Below are 19,804 nucleotides of genomic sequence, written 5' to 3' on the forward strand. Positions count from 1 at the left end.
GACACCAAGGTGTGAGAGACTGGAGCAGACACACAGGGACTCCTGGTGAAGTCAGAGGGACTGAGGAAATACCTGCTGTATCAGGAGCTGAGAACACCTGCCCTGATCTCACATCTTCTGGCCAAGCATATCTGAAGCTGGGACAGGCAGTGAGGCCACCTGGATTTCATAATGACTGGGAAGTGGCAGGCAGGGGAAGGCAGGGGGCTCCCCAGAGATGAGTTACTGCTGGGATCCCCCAGCTGGGGGAACACGGAGGGCACAAAATAAAACATGAGCATGAGCTCCACACACAGCTGCTGACCCGGCTTTTATTACGACACACAACCCTGCAAGAAACCATCCTACATGGCCCCTTGGCTGTATCCCACTGCATCCACATCCCACCTGGGACAGTGGAGCCAGCCCCTCTCCACTCCTGGGGACACATATCCCCTCTCAGTCCTCACCACGGACACTGAAGCTGGAGATAGACACCACTGCCTTAAAAAAAACATTAAGAAAGCATCATGCTAAAAAGACCCGAGTATAAATGTTCTGCCTGGGGCAGGCTCAAGTCCTGAGCCCTGCTCCCAGGTGGAGTTAAAATCCAAACCCGAAATAAAACCACAATAGTTTTAAAACTCAAAACCCCAAAGTCCTTGTGGGTCCCTTCTGTCTCCAGTGGGTGCCAGAGCAGGGCCTCAGAGGTGAGGGAGCAGCAGCAGAGGGAAGCCCACAGAGCCAGGGCTTTCACTTGTCCGAGCTTGGCCTCCTGAGAAAGGCACCATACTTGAGGGAGCCACCATCCGCCATCAGCACCACGTCCACCAGCGTGAAAATGGTGATCACCTTCATCAAGGGAGAGAAAGAGAGAAAAGAGGTGTTTAGGCAGCTTGGAATTACACATAGATTTGCTTAGAGCTGTGCTGCCTCCATCATGCACTCATGAGGAACCAAGGAATGGGGCAGGATGGATTCAGATAGCTCTGCTGGGGTCCAGGGTGCTCCTAGGGCTGGAGGCAGCATCCTCAAGGGCAACACCATGGGCTCTGACACCAGCCAGGGCACCCCAACCAACCTGAATGAGCTCCCAAAACATCCTCACTTATCCCAGCCAGATCATGCCCCACTCTTGTTCTTCACACAGTCTGGGATGAATTGTGGGCATTTGTGCCCTTGGCTTTGGGTCCCAGCCTCCCCTCAAGGCCACCCATGCCTTCCTTCTCCAGCCGCAGAGTCACGTCATCCCTAAATGGAGCTTGGCCAAGAGCCAGCACTGAGCTGCGGCGAGAAGGGTTTTCCACATGACGTTGAGCATTTAATCAGCATCCCGTGATGAGAGAACAATCTGTCTGTGCTCCCACAGTGAGAGGAGACCCAAGAAGGGAGCACAATAGATAAGAGAGATGCAAGGGAACAATGACCCCAGAAAATCAATCCCTCCTGTTCAGGAACTGCGCTGCTGCTGCCACCTCCCCGCTCCTCTGACCCCAGCTCTTCCTGTGATTGTATGGATCAGAAGGAAGGTATTGATCTGGGCTGTCCTTGAGGCACAGTTAAGGAACTGCTGAGAAGGGCTGTCCTGGGGTCATGTGCAGGCATTTGAGGACTTTGCTTGCTGGAGCCTGTCTCCAAGCCCTCTGCTGCAGCAGGGCTGGCTGGGGCCATCTGCTCAGGGCTGGCCTCAGGAGAAGCAGGCACAGAGCTACTGGCATAACCTTGTCCAACCCTTCCCAGCTCATCCAGCATCGCCTGCTCCAGATTAATCATTCAGAACAGGAAAATCTCATTGAGACTTAAATGTACCAAAGTGGCCAGTGAGAAGCAGCCTGCAGGAAAATCCTATCACAACTGTCTGCCAGAGAGCTGTGGGCTACTGAGCACCAGCTCCTGCCTGTCCCAGCTGGCTGCAGTGCAGGGAGTGGTGTTCATGGGGAAGCCCCCCACATATGGGGGAGGCAAAGGGGGAGTATCAGGATTCTCCCTTGCAATCCTGCCTTATCCCTCTGCTGAACTGCCATGAAACAGCATAATTTCACATCGAATCCCCTGAGATTTTAGTCAGTCTTAGTAGATCTTTAGTCGATCTTAGATCTACTTCTTACTCCACCCCAAGTGATGTCCACTGAGGCCCTGGTCATCTCCTGGAGATCAGAGAGAAATGGGGGCAACATCTTCCCTCTCCAGCAGGGCCAAACAAACAGCCCAGACCCCAGCACAGCTTCTCACTAGCAGCCTTCCCTGATGCTCCCACTGCCTGGCCAGTCTCAGCTAAACCAGGAAGCAGAGGCCAAGTGGGGAGCTGGGGTGTTTGGTGCTGTGGGGTGTCCAGGTGACATATACCAGACCTCAGTGTGGCTCACAGGAATCTGGCTCATCCCAGGGCTAGAGATTTATAAACTCAGGGATCTGCTGGCCTGTCAGAGTCTGATCCCATGGGAGAGCTCTAGTGTTTTCTTAGGAGGTGTGGAAGGTTTGTGGAGGAATTTCCTCTACCAACTGTTTGCTTAACCAAAATGGGCCCTGCTCATGCTGGGGCATCATTTTTCATCAGCTCCCTGCTAGGGTGTAAGTGATCCCTGCTCCTTTAGGAAAGGGGGAACTGAGGCCACTCCGGGCTGCATCCACGGGACTTCTCTGAGCCAAGCTTAGAAGAAAAAAGCTCAGCTTCAAAGGGAGGGAGGCCTACAGAAATGTTTGCAGAGCTGGATCCAACTCTGATCACAACATCCACCCTGGGAAGGGAAAGACTCTCCAGCACACACATCACCCCAGCTGGGAGGGTCAGCCCACTCTGTGTCAGGAGCCCTAAGTGGGCAAGGATGAGATGTGCTGGGCTTGGATGGAACTGGGGCTCAAGTGCAGAGCCCCTGGCATCGTGCAGGGAGAGGCTGGGATTCAGCCCTTCAGGCAGGGATCACAGCAGTCAGCACAGCTGGGGTTTTATAGCCATGCCAGACAAAAGCTGGCAAAGAAGCACCACTTAATCAAGCCAGACAAATGCGATTGCTCCCTTTGATTGAGTTACCAAGTTAATAGATGACAGGGACACAAGAGAGAGATTTCTAGATGCTGTTAAACCATTTGACACTGCATCTCAGGAAGTCTGGTTTAAAAAATTTCCCCTAATTGAGGCTCAACCCTGTCACAGGGATGGAAACCCCAAGAAAAAGCCATGTCAGGGGCAAAGAGTGCCAGGATGGGGGGAAGGGTCTAGACAAGAGCTGCCTTAGGCCTGATCTTACTTAACATCTTAATTGATGATCTGGAAGGAGGAAGTAAACAGCATGTTAATTCAATTCCTGGAGGAAACTGAACCGGGAGGCAGGGCACACAGCAGGCAGGGCAGAGACTGAAGGCTGTGGAGGGGTCAGATTGTAAGGGCAGTGATGGAATTAGGCTGGATGGCAGAGGAGGCTGAGGCTGAAGGTGGGCTCACTGGGAAAGGGACACAGAGGGACAGCAGGACCTGACACCCTGCGAGGCAAGTTCTGCCTCCCAGACCTGTCCCAGCAGACATCACAGGATCTACTTGCTGCCCACAGCCTCCATACTAGCCCCACGGTGTTGAGAGCCTGTCCCATGCTGTGGGGGTCTTACCTGGGACACAGATTCCTCCTCCAGCTCCTCTGGTTCCCACAGTAGTGTCAGCTCTGGCTTCTTCCCGGCCTTCTGGAAGCGGAAGTCCACCAAGGGCAGCGCCTGTAGGCAGAGAGAGTGTTGGGAACATGCCCCCCTACCCCAACTCTCCTCCACCTTGCCTGTGGATGGGACTGAGGCTGCTTTTGCCCAGTATGCTGCCTCTGCAGCTCTTTAACAACTGGGATGCAGCAGCCCGTGAGCCTGAGCCTAGCACGTAAATCAGAGGCTGCTGCGATACACCACCAGCCCATATATCATGCTCTATGTCCTGTTTAAAGATGTCATTGCCAGCCATATAACCAGGTTATTAAGAGAGGATGCTGTCACCAACTGCAGGTGCTGGCCCACAGTTCTGCTGTCACAGCCCCAGATAAACTGTCTGATTAAATGAAATGAAAACCAGCCTCACTCCCTGTCCTCGCTTCATTTCCACGCTTATCTCTGTTCCCCTGAATCTGGCTTTATTCCCTTTTACCTAGGCTAGATCAACCCCAGCATGTCACAGGGAGAAGCTGATCCTCAGAGACTGGGCTAATCCAGACCCCCCAGTCCCTTGTGCCTTCCTGGGCTGAGGGATGGAAGGCAAACTCCAGGAAGGTTCCCTCCCTGCTGGCTGACCCAGCTCGGGCACAGCTCTGCCTGTTGCAGGGCTGGCACAAAAGGGCACCAGGACAGCCACTGCCTGCAGTGATGCCAGGCTGCTCTGGCGAGACAGAACTGGCACTGTCTCACACTGGTGAGGTACTTACATTGCAGTAGATGCGCTTCTGGACTCCAAACTTCAGCACCAGGACATCAAAGGCCTTGCTCAGGACACCCATCACCATGGCTTCTGACTCCAGAGGACCACACTCCTGTCAAGAGACAGGGCTGTCACTACATAGTAGATTTTGTTCAGCAATCCCTAAGGGGAAACAGTGTCTCCAGGTCCTGGAATCCAGCAGTGGTGGTTGCTGAGTGTGTCCTCTCACTGTCTGCCTTTCCTAAAGCCAAGTGGGCATACAGAGCCCCCTGCCCAGTAGCATCTAGGCTGGGCCTTCACAGGGAAATACAGAGATGCCTTGGGAGAAGATAGCCTTGGGTCTTACCCTGACAAAGATGGAGAAGAAGAGGTCAGCACTGAGCTCCTGTACCCTCTTGGAAGCCATCTTCCGGTCATTGCAGTGATCTGCCTGTTTCTGGATGGCCTCTTTCTCCATCTTTATGGGAGGTCTGGCACCTGCAAAGGGAACAAGTGACAATAACATGCCCATGCTCCCTCCTGCTGCACAGCCATGCTGTGTCCCCCGTCCCCCGGTGCCCAGCCCAGGCAGTGAGCAGCACCCACCGAGCGAGGCAGAGAGCAGGCGGTGCACGACGATGTCGGCGTAGCGGCGGATGGGGGAGGTGAAGTGAGTGTAGAACGGCACGTTCAGGGCGTAGTGGTGAAAGAGGGTCTCATCATCCAGGATGCCAGTGCAAAAGTAGAGAGCCATCTGAAAGGGGGGAGAAACGAGGGAAGGGTGTGAGCAAGGGTGGTGTCTTAAGGCTGGAGGGGTTTGGCTCTGCGAGACACAGCGCCAGCAGCCAATGGCCCTTCTGAAGACATCCTGTCTGCTGGTGGTCCTTCACTGCTGCTCAGTCTGGGCTGCACAGGCATTGCAGAAACTGAGCACAGAGTAAAAGGGGCAAAGCCACTGCAGGGAGCTGCTGGCTGCCAGCTGTCCCTGCCTGGCCCCAAGTTCTACATCAGCTTTCACATTACCCATAAGTCTAAGCAGCTTCCTGTTTCTGCTCAGGCCCTGGGCTCATCTGCCATCCTCCCATCTTCCAGGGGAGAGCCCAGCTTGTTCTGTGCCCACCTCAGATGCTCTCCTACCAAGGGGCCTTGCAGAGCAGCTCCCATGATCGGTCTTTGGTTCTGGGTCTGGGTGCAGGCATGAGTGGCTTTCAAGTAGGAGAGACAGCCCTGCTGTGACCCCTGCTGCTCCATCCCACCATGACAGCTGCTGGGGAGCTGAGCGGCTGAACTGCCCCTCTAAGCCAACACCAGGGCAACAGCGGCACCAGTGCTCAGCAGCTCTTCAGCAGGAGCCTCTCCTGTGTCAGCCCTGTTATCCCACAGGTTACGGCTTTTATTTTTACATCTGTGAAACACCAGCTCTTGGGGCTGGGAAAACACTGGGGGCTGGGCCCAGGAGGGGAGGGAAGGCTGTGCAGGTCAGGGGGGTGGCGGCAGGGTCACGGCACAGTGGCGATTGAATGAACCCATTTAAAAATAAGAGCAAGTGATTTAAAAAAAACAGGAGTAGCCAGCTCTGATTACAGAGCTGTCCTGGGATCCTTGGTTTGGGCAGCTGTATCCTCTGCTCTCCAGGCCAGTGGCGCAGCCAGCTCCTGCTGAGCAGCAATGCACTGATCCGGGCAAATAAATAGAGCAGGTTAAAAAAAGCAGCATCAGTCCCAGCCTTATTATGAGACCCAAGAGCTGGGATAGGAGCTGTGGTGGCTGCCAATTTCCACAACCCAGAATTAAATTGTTTCTGATGGACTCCACAAAGTATGGTCTACACTCAATTAGCTCGGCTCCCAGCGAAAGAGGCTGGGCAGGGAGACACACTGAGCTCCAGAGGCTGCTGCAGGAGTGGATGAGTGCCCTTGTGCTGACAGACAGCATGGAATCAATCACAGGGAGCTTCCAGGCACTTGTGCCAGGCAGAAAGCAGAGCACCAGTCAAAATCCCTGCTCTGAGAAAGACACTGGGAAGGGCACATCCTCGCCCTATGCCCAGCAGTGTTTCAAGTTATACCCCACCTTGTTTAAAGTTAGAAAGGGTGCTGAAGGTCCTGTGCTGCTTGCTGTTTTCTGGGCTACTTTGTCTTGATTGATATGCTGACTACTGTGGGGTTCAGCACCATTTTGGACACCCTTTCAGCAGCCCATGACCCTCACGGACATTTGCAGCAGCTTGAGTATCACAGCAAAAATACTCCCGTAGGCCACGGTAGGGTTACAGCCTGCAGGGAGGCCAGTCTGATATGTATCTGACACCCATCCTCACCACCTGACAGCACAACCCAGTGATATCAGCTGGCATGAAGCAGATGTTTTCTCGTTAACAGATTTGACTCACAAGAGGTCTCAAATCCCTAGAGTTTGCTGCAATCCCCAGAGAACTGTGAGGAGCCTGGAAATAAATCAACCTCAGCCAGCCAGGGGCAGCTTTGCTTTCACGGACAGATTGAATCCCTGAGTGACTGAGCCCCTGAAAAATGGTGTGTCGCTGCTCCTTCATCTGTTACAAGGCTCCTGGCATGCCAATCCAGGCATTCCCTCAGGCACACACATTACCAGTTGCTTCCCATCTCCCTCCTCCCCAAGAGGCTGATGTGTTGACCACCAGCATGCAGTAAAGAGGGAAGACACAGGCTTGACACAAGCAGGGGTTAAACCTGTGGACAGGTTGTTTAGGCTGATTTAGCTGCAGCCTTGTCCCTGAAACATCAGCTTTATCACTGGGAGCTGTGATGTGCACAGGGATACAGGTGACTTCTCAGGGCTCTGACCAGTTGGTCTCGCTGCACCATCTGTCAGAGCAATGGCCCAGCCCTCACCACCAGCCTGGGCCCCTCAGTGACTGTGCTCTGCAGCTGACAACACTCCAATCTGTCCTCTCCCCCAGGAGGGACCACGACATCCAGAAGGATGGGGCTGATTCTTCCATCTGTTCTCATGCTAGTGGCAGACAGCAAAAAAAAAATACTCCTTGCAGGAAAAGCTCAATTCTCCTGGAAGCTGTCTGCCCTTTTCCAAGGTGTTTTGCCTATAATGGGGGTGTGCCAGGCAGCAGGTTTGCCACGTACGAATGGACTGCACAGCACAGCTGAACTCACAGACACCTTTGTCTTCTAATGATGGAATGAGACTAATTCCTGCCAAAATCATGTCTTGTGGAATATCTCCTTTAAAAGTGCCTTTTTCTCTGTCTGGTATCTACTGTGCAGAAGACTTCACCCCCAAAACTTGACAGCCCTTTCATGTAATGATCTAACATATTCACAAGGCTAAATCTCAATGAGAGCCACTGTGTGGTATCTGAAATCACTCCCACCACTTCTCCAACCACAGTCTCAGGACACCACAATAGCAAGATCGCAGCAAGTCAGTGGGCCCCCAAAAGCCCACCTCCTCCTTGCTGCCACTGCAGAACTTTCTCCTTGCTCATGCATCCTGGCCAGCAGCCAAGCTTGCTCCATGTGCTGCTATTGGCAAAGCCCAGGCTTGTGCCACAGTCGGGACCAGAGAGGGACTCAAAGGAATTCATGTCACCAGTGCACCTTCCACCAGAAAAGGAGGATGTGATAGAAGGAACCAGGATAACCCAAAGCAGGACATGAGATCTGGGACAACACATCCAGCTCCAGAGGACACTCCCTGCTCTTTACAAAGCAGCCTCCTGAGCTGGACACACATGCGGGGGTGATTTACTAAACGGCGTCATACCCCAGTCCCAGGTGCAAACAAGGATTAAGTCCTGGAAACACAGCAAGACTTCAGGCAACTGCTAATGAGTAAATGAAGCAAATAAGCTAATTAGAAGAGTGACAGTCAAATGAGTGATGTTGGGAAGATGATTCATTCCTGCAGTGATTAGCAGGAGAGATCATTTCAGCAGAGAGATCATTTCAGGAATATGCCCTTTCTCCCAATGGGGGTAGGACTTTCCTCAGAAGAGGTTGTGCCATGCCCAGCTGCAAATGCAGCTGATATCTCAGGAAAATTTTTTATGATGGTGATAAACATCCAAATAAGTGTCCTAAACTACAGATGCACCAAACATGACAAGTGGTGTGAGCAGCACAAGCCTCCATTGCAGAGACTGTCAAAGAAAACCACCTGTGCTGGAGGGACACTGCATGGTTTCCAGAACTTTCCTTCTTCCAAGAGTAGGTACCAGACTGTGCTTATGGCCAGTTGCACACCTCTACTCTTAATTCCTTCTTTGGACCAGCTGGGATACCACAATGTGAAGAAATGGCACAAACAAGAACCAAGGAGCCCACCACCAGCTGTTCACAGAGCTGGGTCCTTGTGAGTCTGTTAACAGCCCTCACACAACTTCAAGGGTGAAATATCATATCCCAACCAGTAATAACAGGGACACTGAGGGCTGTGTGGAAAGACTCAGCCTGACCTTGCCATCCAGTGAAGCTTTGCTGCGCAAGGGATACTCCCACTGCCAGCTACACAGGGCTGGAGGCACTGGAGGAAGCTGCTGGCAGCCCTGGAACACCACGTTCAGTGTTTATTCACTCCCTCTGTGTGCAACAACCAGGTTGGTAATGCAGAAGGTGCAAGGATTGAAGATGGAGCCACAGCAGAAAGCTACAAGAAGACATGCCTGACAGCACAGTGTTGTTCTCACCTGCATGGGCCTGGAGAACATGTAGGTCAGCACTTCTTTCCTTGCTCTGGAATATTTGTCAGCACCAAATATTTCACTTAAGCTTTTCTGGAGGAGAAAAGAGAGAGCATTCAGTGTTGGCAAGTTATGGTGGTAAAGAGACTCAGGCAGACCTTACTGGTGCTAACAGCAGCTTGTCAAAACGAAATTCCCCTTTTTTTCTGAAAATCCCCTTGTAAACTAAAAGGTGCACATGAAATTGGGCTTTGCTGTGGTCCCAGCAGCCCCAGTAGGACTGCATACCTGGTCCTGAGCACCAGCTCTCCTCCTGGGGTCAGTGGCAGAGAGCACCCAGTGTATGGGGACTGCTGGCTTGTCCCCAGTTGTGCAGTGTGAGAGAGAGCCTGTAAACCCTCCCCTGACCTGTGCCTAGCTCCCATCCAGCTCCTGAGAGCTTCAGCACACAGACTAATGGGACTCTGGGGAGACATGGATATGGGAGGTCACTGCCTGGGGGTAGCAGTGAGGAAGGGCTGCAGGGTTCAGAGTGCAGAAAAGGAGCTGAGTGAGCAGCCCTGCATCTGTTGACATAGGCTGGGCACAGCCAGCAAGAGGGGAAAGCAGTCTCAGCTGATGGAGGGCTGTGCAGGAGGCCAGCAGGGATGGGATTAACCGAGGATTATCCACAGTCCAGTTGTGGTGAGTAAAGAAAATCCTGGAAGCTGGGCTGTGCTGTTCAGCTGGAGTTCAGCCTCAGGACATGCTCAGCAGAGGAGTGGTTGGATACTTCTTGCACTGGCTGCATCTCACCTTTCCCAGCACTGCTCTCCACTCCTTCCTAGTCACCCCACTCCCCATCCTGCCCCCCCTGAGACCTGCAGCAGCCCAGACAGAAACAGCCCCTTGCAGAGCTGCTCTCTTTGTGGTGTGGAGCAAATTCCCTGCCCAGGACCTGCCCAGAGGAGGAAATCTGGGTGTCTCAGTGAGTGCTCTTGCACTGAAACATCCTTCCCATTGCAGGGAGGGCAGTGCAGGGGTCACTTGCAAGGTCCTTCCCACCCTCTGTGCACAACACAGCTGACCAGGACAGGCTGGGCCACCCCTGCCCAGCACTAATGGTGAGGTGTTGAGGGATCAATGAGGGAGGTGTTTTGTTTTGGCATGGCATAGTTGTCAGCTTTACTTGGGCACAGAGGGACAGGGGATAAAGCACACACTGTCACAAACACGCCCTCACATAGCTGCCCACCCTTGGCCCCCACAGGCCTGCCAGGCCAGTGCACTCACATGCAGGGTCCCCGCACTGCTGAAGTCGATTTCAAGGCCGACTTGGTTGCAGAAGTCCATGAGGTCTTTCAGCAGCTTGTTTTGGGGCGGGGGGTGGCGGCGGAGGAAGGCCTGCTCGGGGAAGGAGCGGTAGATCCGATGGGCCACAGCCATGTTCGCCAGCAGCATGAACTCCTCAACCAGCCTGCGGCACAAAAAGAAACACCCCAGGCCCTGGTTAGACAGGGGAGGCCCCTGGGAAGCCAAGCCAGTCCACAGTGATGGGGACTAATACGACACAGGGGGACAGGGGAGCAGCTTGTAGTTGCTGTCATAAGCACAGATTAGCTGTGAGACTGCAGCAAATCCCCCCCAAATTCTCACTTTCTAGCAGAGGTTTCCCCAGGGACTCAGAGTAAGCTGTCCTGCTGGCGCAGACAAGCAGAAGTCAGTGATAAATTGACAGCTTAAATTAGGATAAAATAATCTCCCTTTAGGTCATTTTATCTCCTGAAATGCTTCACAAGCAAAACAAACACCATGCGAAAGATAGCACGGAAAACAAACACACATCTCTGTCTTCCTGGGCCAGAGCAAACAGCGTCTCGCTCGCTCCCCATCCTGAGCTCCACATGTGTGGTCAGGCCTAGGCACTGAGCCCTGCCCCACACCTGGCTCCCACCTACAGCACAACACAGCACTGCTCCCAGGCAGGACAAGGCACCAGCACTGCTCCAGCAAGGCTGCCTTTGCCATCCAGGACATGCAGGGACTCCACAGGCTCCTCCACACAACCTGCAGAGCGCTGGGGTATTCCAGGCTGGGGTGAGCCCCTCAGTTTCCATCTCTGGATGTACGTTCACTGAATGGAAACCTCTGGGGTTACACAGTGCTCAGGAAAGCAATCTCAGCACTAGAGATTGTCTTTGGTGTGTGTATGGGTTGTGCTACCAGTGGCAGAGCTGTGCCATGGAGGACTTGTTTAACTGGGCTTCCTGTGATTTCCTGCATGTATTCCCAGGGCTCCTAACTGGTGCTAATTGCCAAAAAAGACAACAGATTTACAGAAGTAACCTCATCCTCCCAGCAATGGCTGAGTGAGCTATTGCTGATTATGCCAGCTCAGCCTTGTTGCTCCTGCAGGCAAAGCAGGGATATTGCAGGGCTGGCTGGGGACCAGGGCTGCAGCCAGTGCTCCTGCAGCTCCCAACCCTGGCCACTGCTGGGAAGACTGGCCAGGTGAGATGTGCAGGGTGCTGCACTCCTGGGGTACTCCTACAGCACTGATACATTTCCAGACTGGGAGTACTTGCCAAGAACTCGAAAGAGACAGGAAATTAAGACAAGCCTGGAGGAGGAATAAGCACCTGACAGTGACCATCAGCAGTAGAAATATTAGTCTTTAATGGGAAGGAGCTCCCTTATTAAGAGCCCTGTTAATTCTCACAGAGGGTTTTGTGCCAGAGGCCAACACTTCAGGCCCCACAGGGAGGGCAGGAAGGACATCCTGGCCCAGGAGCAATGTGGGTGGGGCAGGGCAGGAGCAGCACGGTCTAAATGGGAATGGGCTGCCTGCCCTGTCCCCTGGAACACCCGCCCATGGGGACATGCTACCAAAGGCCAAGGGCTGCCTCGTGGGTGGGCAATGCCCTGTGACCCGAGTAGGATCAGGACACACTCCTCAGGGGCCACTTCCAAGAGGGCTGAGCCAGGCTCTTGCTGTTCCTGTGCAGCAGAACCGGCAGATGGCAACCTCGGTCCCTCTATGGCCACCGGCTCCAGGGGGTGCGGGACAATGTGGCCGGGGGCACTGGACACCCCGGCCGTGGGACAGCCGGTGGCAGCCAGTGGGTTACAGCATGGCCATCCCCATGTCCTGAGCGTGGGTGACACACCACTCTTAGCCAGCGGCACCTGGGGAACAGTGGCCTGAGGACAGGTGTGAGGCTGTGCCAGCCCATGCTCACACCAGGGAAGCCCTTTCTGCCTGAGCCAGGTCACAGCAAGGCACAGAAAACAGGGCAGACTGCAAAAGGCAGCACCTCTCCTTCCCATGGGCTTTGGTGCAAGGAAAGAGGGAGGCACTTCCAGGATTAGCCTCAGCTATACAGATGCACACTTGGGCAAAGGTTGGCCATGGAGTCCTCCCTGCATCTCCCATGAACTGCAGCCTCTACAGAAGGAGATGCAAGCCCATTTTTAGGGACAAAGCAACAAACACCTGTGAACAAAATCTCCTCTTTGTCACAGGCAACACGAGCTCATTGCATGTCCCAGAAATGAACACTATGACCAAATGCTGCAGCAGACCCTGCCATTCCTGTTCTTGTTGAGCACTGGAGTATAAAACCTTCATCTCTCATCTACAGTGACACTTTTGGCTGGATGCAATTTCCACCTGATTATTAAATTCTGCATTTTGTTTTAACATTCTGTGGCTTGGGCTTTTACAATTTCCTGGAGATATCCTCATTATGATGTTGTAGGTACTGAATGGAAGCTCATACCTGAGCACCCTCCTGCCAGGGATACTTTTATTCTTGAAGTAAAACTAACAACACATACTATCCACTTTGCTGGGTAAAATCCCATCCTGGGAAGTACCCAGGAGCTTTGCATCCATGACAGTGTGTGTAGGATGTGACCATGGATATTCAGAATTGAAAAGTTACTCTTGCTCTCTCACCCAAAAGCAGAGGAAGGCTCTGGGAGACGCATCTGCAGTTTGGGCTTCCAAGGATCAGGTAACACGGATAAGGCTGGACACTGTCCTGTATGTGAGGGTAAAAGAAGGCCCAGGATCTGATGGGTTGGTTTGTGCCAGCTCAAAACAAACCAGAGTAACAAACCAGAGTGCCCTGGGAAGGCTGCAGTGCCCTGTGGATTGATGCCAAAACCCCTGCAGAGCCAGGAGGTCCTTCCCAGCTCTGGATCACTGGGAAGTCATAGAGCTGCTCCCCAAATTCACCCCACTGCAGCAGTCCTGCAAGCTTGAAAGGGAAGAAGAGTGTGGGGCTGCTCTATAACTCCTCGTCAGATTTGTTCTAAACAGCAGGAGTTCAGGAAGAGAAAAGCAGCTTCCAGAAGGCACAAGTCACAGCTGGGGTAATCTAGAGCATGTGAGAGCTTGCCAGGGTCAGAGGGAACAGGCTGGGGACAGGAAAGGAGCTGGCATCTGTGCCTGGAGTTAAGGCATGTTACCTCTTCCAGCAGAGCAATGGTCTGAGGCTCAGGACACAATGAGGGAGACAAGATCTGCATGCCTCACTACACCTGAAAGGAAAACCTTATTCCCAAGAGGAGCTCATGCTGAGACTTCATTGGATGTTGGTGACTCAGGAGGATAAGCCAGGGCTAGGACTGCCCATGAAGCCAGCAAGGCTTCAGGTGCTGAGGAGCTGGAGGGCACAGCAAAGCTGCTGCCTTCCTGCCCTCCCCATGTGGCTTTTCAGTTGCACTTCTAGCTTATGCTCTCACCAGGGCTTCAACTAAGCAATTACTACACTGTGGCTTGGAGAAAAGCAATGATTGCTGAGGCTAGTGGGAGCAGAGGTTGGCTGGCAGAGCATGGACGCAGCCCAGTGGCTGATGTTGCTGGGAGCTGTGCTGAAGCCCTGCTAACTTGTCGGCAGGTCAAACTGCAAGAGGTTTTGGGGTTTCTGTGGGTTTTTTTCTTAAAACAGCCTAGCTTGGAGTCTGGCTCAGTGCAGCTGGCAGACAGGAGTACAAAGAAAAATATTTCATGGCTAAAAAAATGGAGACAGAAAGACTGGTCCATTTGAATGTGCGCTGAATGAATCCCATGTGAAATGCATTCTAACGCCATCGCTACAGTTTCCTCTGGATTAGCTGAGCTATCCTTGGCTCCTGGCTCCATAAAATCCCATAAACAATCTGATCTGAACTTTTGCCCTTTCTGTGCTGATGTGAGGTTTCCTCTGCTGTCCCACAGACAGGGCTAGGGGTCAACAGGTGGCTGTCTCTCATAGGTGCCTGCAGATCCCAGCCATCCTGCTAACCACGCTGCAGGAGGGAGCATTTCCAAACCTATTCCATGCATTACTTAACATGTGCACATGTGAAGGGAAGGAGAGGGAGTGATGGGATGGCTTTTGAGCTCTGTAACATGTATGTCTCCTGTCAGCTCTTTCCATACCCAGATTTTGCTTACAAGTTATGTGGATGAAACCCATCCTCAGCCTGCCTTATGCAAGAGGTCAGCTGGAGTGTATGGTTTACACTCACCTCTGAGTTTCAAATGTGACTAAGGCATGCCAGTGCCTAAATCTCACCTACTTCTGGGGAGATTTCAAGCTCCTGAAATGCTCTTAAACACAATTCTTGGTGCTTTTCAAAGTATTTTTGATAGTCACAGCTTCTGTAGGGAAACAGTCACCAATGAAACCATCCAGCTGAAGAGGACTGATGACATCTCAATTACTGCCCCAAACTCAAGCTAATGGGCTGTAATTCCTCTCAGACAGCTCCTGCTAGTGCCAAACATCTATGGGATGTGGGAAGAGGAGCTACACATTCAGACCCTTGACCCTCTTAATATCAGTATTACTTTTTGCTCCAATAATTGTTAGGTAGACCCTTCCCAATCTCTGGATAGCAATCTTGAAAAACTACTGATGCCCTCAGCAAGCTGGTTGGCTGATGGCAAATAAAATAGTGGTTTCTCATGGCAAATCTGCAAAGAGAGGCAGGGCAAGTAAAATGCCTGTTTGGCTGCTTGTCTCCATGGCAATGCAGCTAGGCTGCACAGCAGCCATTGAAGTGCCCACTCTCCCTGATTAACTTGACAAATGACATTAGCTAAGAAGGGTTTGCTAAAAGGGAGAGACAAGGAGTACTTTGTGTGCAATCCAGTAAGTGCAGGAAGGAGGCAGGCAGCTTCCTTAAAGCAAAAGGACACTAAAATACCCGCTGTTGCAGCACAGTAACAGACACAGGGGCTTCAGAGCAAACGGCAGTGTCGTGGGGCTGGACAGATGAGCACAGCAGTTCCCCCACAGCACCTTCTATACCTCCATCCCCCCTTACAAGATGTAACTGATGGGCACATCCAGGTGTTGGAAGAGTTATCACAGCTGAGGTATGAGAGATAAACTCAAAACATCACACAGCTCTTCCATGGCAAGGTTCTTTGCTTTTGATGGGCTGGAGAAGTTGGTCTATTTTTCACATGTAGCTCATTGTGGAAACCTGCTCCTAAAAGGATGGAGCTGAACTGTTCTGAGCTGGAGTCTGAGCCCTCCTTCCAATGGTGGTCCCTCTGGCTGGGTGAGCTGCCACCAAGTAAATCCCCGCATTTTTCCAGAAGTTCAGACTAGAGCCAAATGTGACCAACCTCTTCTACATGGGTTACCAAACTTCTTTCTCCTAACACATTGCAGTATCTCTTCTGCTCCTCTCCATCTTGTCTCTCCCTCATAGCACTTAATCCCTCCTACATAAGGAACAAGACTTCTGCTGCTCAAATTTCTTCCCATCTATGGATAGATTTACCATCCCAGATCAGCATGGGTTAGTGCTTCAACCCGCAGTCTGGTTGAAGGCCAGACTGGTTTCTCAGGCCTTATCTATGTGCCTGCCTCAGGTGTGTCCAGCTCCATGCCGGGTCCAAGCACAGTTAGGACAGTATAGCTTTGACAGCTATTGAACCAAACAGTGTCATGAAAGGCTGGTGCTGAGAAAGGCAGCCCTGATGTGCCTCTATGTGTCTGAGAGAGCTCTAAAGACTGATGGATTTATGTCCCCTTGCTAAGGGCAGTACACTGCTGAGAGCCCCCACTGCTGGCTTGGAAGGGATTATTGTTACAGCACAATCTCATACCAAACAGGAGATCTACAGCCACCTCCTGCAAATGGGACTCTAAATCCTGCTGCATTCACCCACAAAGTCACCTTCCACAAAAGGCTGCAAATAGTCCTGTTCACATACAACAGGAGCAGCATCAGCTGAAGGGAAACAGTAAAGAAACAGCACCACAGCTCAACCAACAAACTCTCTCCAAGGTGTTAAGTCCAAAGATGCTGGATGTGGTATGACTTTTTCGTCTTTAAATCGTGTTCGTTTATTTTTGATTACAGCTCTTCCATGAAACAGAGGAACTTGAGAGGTTTCCATAAAAGCTCTTCTAAAACCAACATTAGCTAATCCCACATCTCCTGAGAGTGCAGCCAATGACAGAATCATGCTCTTTGGTGAGTAGCTGGGCAGGCACTTGCAATGGCTCTTTTCCATACAAAATTTTGCAAGAACAGTGTGCTGTTTTCTTGGTGACACTCTGCCCATCCAACAGACAGGAGCATCTTCAACCGTCCACTCTGGAACAGCAGTGCTGCCTGAAGAGCCATGAAAATCAAATCCCCTATTATCCCAAAAAATTGGATTGCAGTGTTACATATGAGCCTTGCAATGTTGGTGTGGAGCTCCTGTTGCCAATGACAGTTGCCAAAAGACCAAAAGACCTACTTTTTTTTTTTTTTTTTAAAGAAAAAGTAGTAAAAGGCAAGAATTCTGGTGGTTCCTGGCTTGATGAAAGTCATTTGTGCTCCTCTCACAGCTAGCAGTAGCCTTGTACAAAGCATAGCTGAATAATGGAATTACTCCACTTTCTGAGATTGCTCAATTAGCTCTTGGTTAAAACTGCTAACATTGAAACTTGATGAGAATAGCAGCTCTGAGGCAGTTTTAGATTCATTTCTTACTAAGCTAGAATGGCTTTTCCCTATAATGAACTCTTTTTCCGGGGTATAAAGAGTGCCCTTTATATTAGCTATGGTGCCTTCCCAGTAATAGATACCTACAACACAAATGCATGGGAGGGTTCTCTGAATACAAATGTCACTTACGGACCACTCTCACACCTTGAGCCTGGAAATGCCACAAGACTGCTCCCTTTGCTTTATCCAAATTATCTGTGGTACAGTGGAAAACCATTTTAAATTCTCAATACTGGCGCCGGGCTCCTGAAGGCATTTGGCATGATTAGGAATTAATTGCTTAAAGCCTGCTGTACTGGTTTGCACACAGGGATTTAGACTGCTAGAAAAACCTCAGCCATTTGCCTGAGTTCCTTTGAAATTATCAACGCCACTTTGCAGCCCTGTTAAATGAAATTGCTGACTACATCTGGCAGCACAACGTCAGGCCAGACGTCGCAGCGCTGGACGGCGCAAATGGTCACAGAGCCTTTGGGATGTCTTGGCTCTCAGCTGTGTGGGTGGAAAATGCACCCTGCCCAGCCTGGAGCTCCTCACCCTCATCTGTGGTTCATATGGAAGGGATAAAGTCAACATCTGCCTGTCTTACCATCCTCCCTCCTATCTTGATTCAAATGGCAAATGAGGCATCATTGGACTGAAGTGTTGGTGTTGTAGAGGATGCAGTCACTGCAGGCCGTGCCTCTTCATCAAAGGTTAATATGACTGCAGACTGTTCCTTTTCATGCAAATTGGTGACAACCTTCAGACTCCTGGCATGGTGCTGAAGTGCCCCTCTGTGCCAGAACAGTCTTCAGCCGCTGTGGGCCAGGGATGAAAGTTAGATCTGCATGCAGGTGCTGGGCCACACAGGATGTAGAGGTACAACTTCAGCAGGCTCCCTCAGTCTCAGCTCCATTGTTCTCCACAATTATCTCAGGACTATCACATTTTTGAGCCCAGGGCAGAGGACTCTACTCTCAGCATCACACACAAAGGAAGATCTCCATCCAGGAGTGACCTTCCTAGATCAAGAAATCCCTTTTTTCATGGGCCCCAAAGAAGTCCATGGAGTGCTGCTCACTCAGAGTGGGCACACAACCTCATATATATCCCTTTCTAGGAATGTCTCCAGTCCCCAGGGCTACCTGGCACTGCCACACAGACCTCCCACTTGTGCTGGGTGTCAGCATCAAAGTGACAGCAATGTTAAAGACCCTCCCAGAATGCACAACCCCTTCACCTTTATGGGACAGAGTTTGCAATCCTTGCATCACCAGGAGCTGTGCAGTTGGGAATCCCAGTCCTGCTTTCCAGAGATCTGTGTCAGATCCATTTTGTCTTTCCAAGGAGCCACCAGCTCACCAAAATCTCAGCTCTCAGAGGCAGCTATGATGGCGAGGGCCCTGCTCCCACTGTGCAGAGCCACAGGGTAGGGGTAAGGATGGATCACTAATGCACAATGCTGTGCTCAACTAACAGGTCTCACGAGAGCAATGACCACCTGGGCTAGCAAGCCTTACATCTGGGAATGAATGCATTAGGATGCTCCCAAGCAAGGGTGCTGCTCGGCCACCTGGGGCCAGAGCAGTGACCTAACACCTGAGTTTTCTCCAGTCTATGATAATTCTTGGTGGATCAATGAGCTCAGAGCCAGGCTGGGACTGGGATGGGGCAGAGGAGAGGGGAGATACCTCACAGCCAGTGTCCAAGCTGGACTGGCAGTCCACATTCCTGAGACATGCAGTCTGATATGCCACTGGCTCCAAAAGCACAGCTTATGACAAGACACATAATATTAATGTCATCCAGAGTCTGCCTAAGAGGAGAATGGAAAGAATTCCTGAATGAACGCAGACAGTCCCTCTGCTGACAGGAAAGTCTCCAGCCCTACGCATCAGGCCAGCACCGCCTGTTATCAGACTGCCTTTCCCACTGGAAGGAGGAAGCAGGAATGAAAGGCACTTTTTCTCGCCATTAAAAGTTTATGCAAGTGATTTATGGGTCAGAAAAATTAGCAAGCACGTTGCTGAGTGCTACATACAGCAGCGTGTGTTACGTGGCTGCTGACCAGAAACGCCAAGACCCATTAGGTGGAAGCAAAGGGCAGCATGATGGAAAGTTAAAGATGCTTTTTGCCGATTTAATTAATTAGCCAGATCTTTTCTCCATCCCCTGCAGTCTTCATTAATGTAATGTTGAAGTGAAAAAATATTAACAATTCAGATAACACATTAATATTAACACAACACCTGCAAAATGCAAGTGTAAGTCCATTAGGTAAACATGATCTTAAGTCATTGAGGCAGAAATAATATTCTGACATTTTCTAGCACAAGTATCCTGCAGAGATACTGTCCATCACTTATGCTCCATTATAAGCCATGGCCCCTGGTACATGGAGGGGCTCTTCATCTGTTACTAGTCCCTGAAATGATGAGAAAAACTTACATTTCCATTAAGACATTTACCCATTCCATATGGAAAGTGTCTTACTAAAGCGATGTCATGAACCAGAAAGATCAAAAGGGATTTTTAAAAGGATTTTATCTCTGTGCCAGCAAGAGATGGAGATAAAACCTGAACCTGATAGCTTGTAAATATTAACCTACGCTTGGGAATGCTCCAGAACATCAGCTTTCTATTATGGTAGCTTCATCTGAGACAAGTTTTCATTAAGGAAGAAACAAACAGTTAATCACCTGGAGAACTGATAGTGCCCGCAAGGGAGTCACAGACTGTTAGAACCAGCCTTCCTGTTTCACATTCCCCATCAGCTAATGTTCTCCCAGACATTCCTGCTGAGGACACATTCACAC

General features: G+C 51.1%; 1 protein-coding gene across 3 annotated transcripts in view; it reads right to left on the reverse strand.

The window, feature by feature from the left end:
• Positions 1 to 310: 310 nt before the first annotated feature.
• The window catches only part of DIS3L2 (DIS3 like 3'-5' exoribonuclease 2), a 181,322-nt gene continuing 161,828 nt past the window's right edge, over positions 311 to 19,804 (reverse strand). For all 3 annotated transcript variants that reach the window (XM_083868743.1, XM_083868744.1, XM_083868742.1), the window contains 7 exons: positions 10,296 to 10,479; positions 9,030 to 9,116; positions 4,952 to 5,099; positions 4,713 to 4,843; positions 4,374 to 4,478; positions 3,583 to 3,684; positions 311 to 831 (listed from right to left, as the gene is read on the reverse strand). In XM_083868743.1, coding sequence (XP_083724869.1) covers positions 733 to 831; positions 3,583 to 3,684; positions 4,374 to 4,478; positions 4,713 to 4,843; positions 4,952 to 5,099; positions 9,030 to 9,116; positions 10,296 to 10,479 — 856 coding nt within the window. In that variant the 3' untranslated portion in view covers positions 311 to 732. The remainder of the gene's footprint in view (positions 832 to 3,582; positions 3,685 to 4,373; positions 4,479 to 4,712; positions 4,844 to 4,951; positions 5,100 to 9,029; positions 9,117 to 10,295; positions 10,480 to 19,804) is intronic.

Source organism: Zosterops lateralis, assembly GCF_965231275.1.
Source record: "Zosterops lateralis genome assembly, chromosome: 10".
Taxonomy (NCBI): Eukaryota; Metazoa; Chordata; class Aves; order Passeriformes; family Zosteropidae; genus Zosterops; species Zosterops lateralis.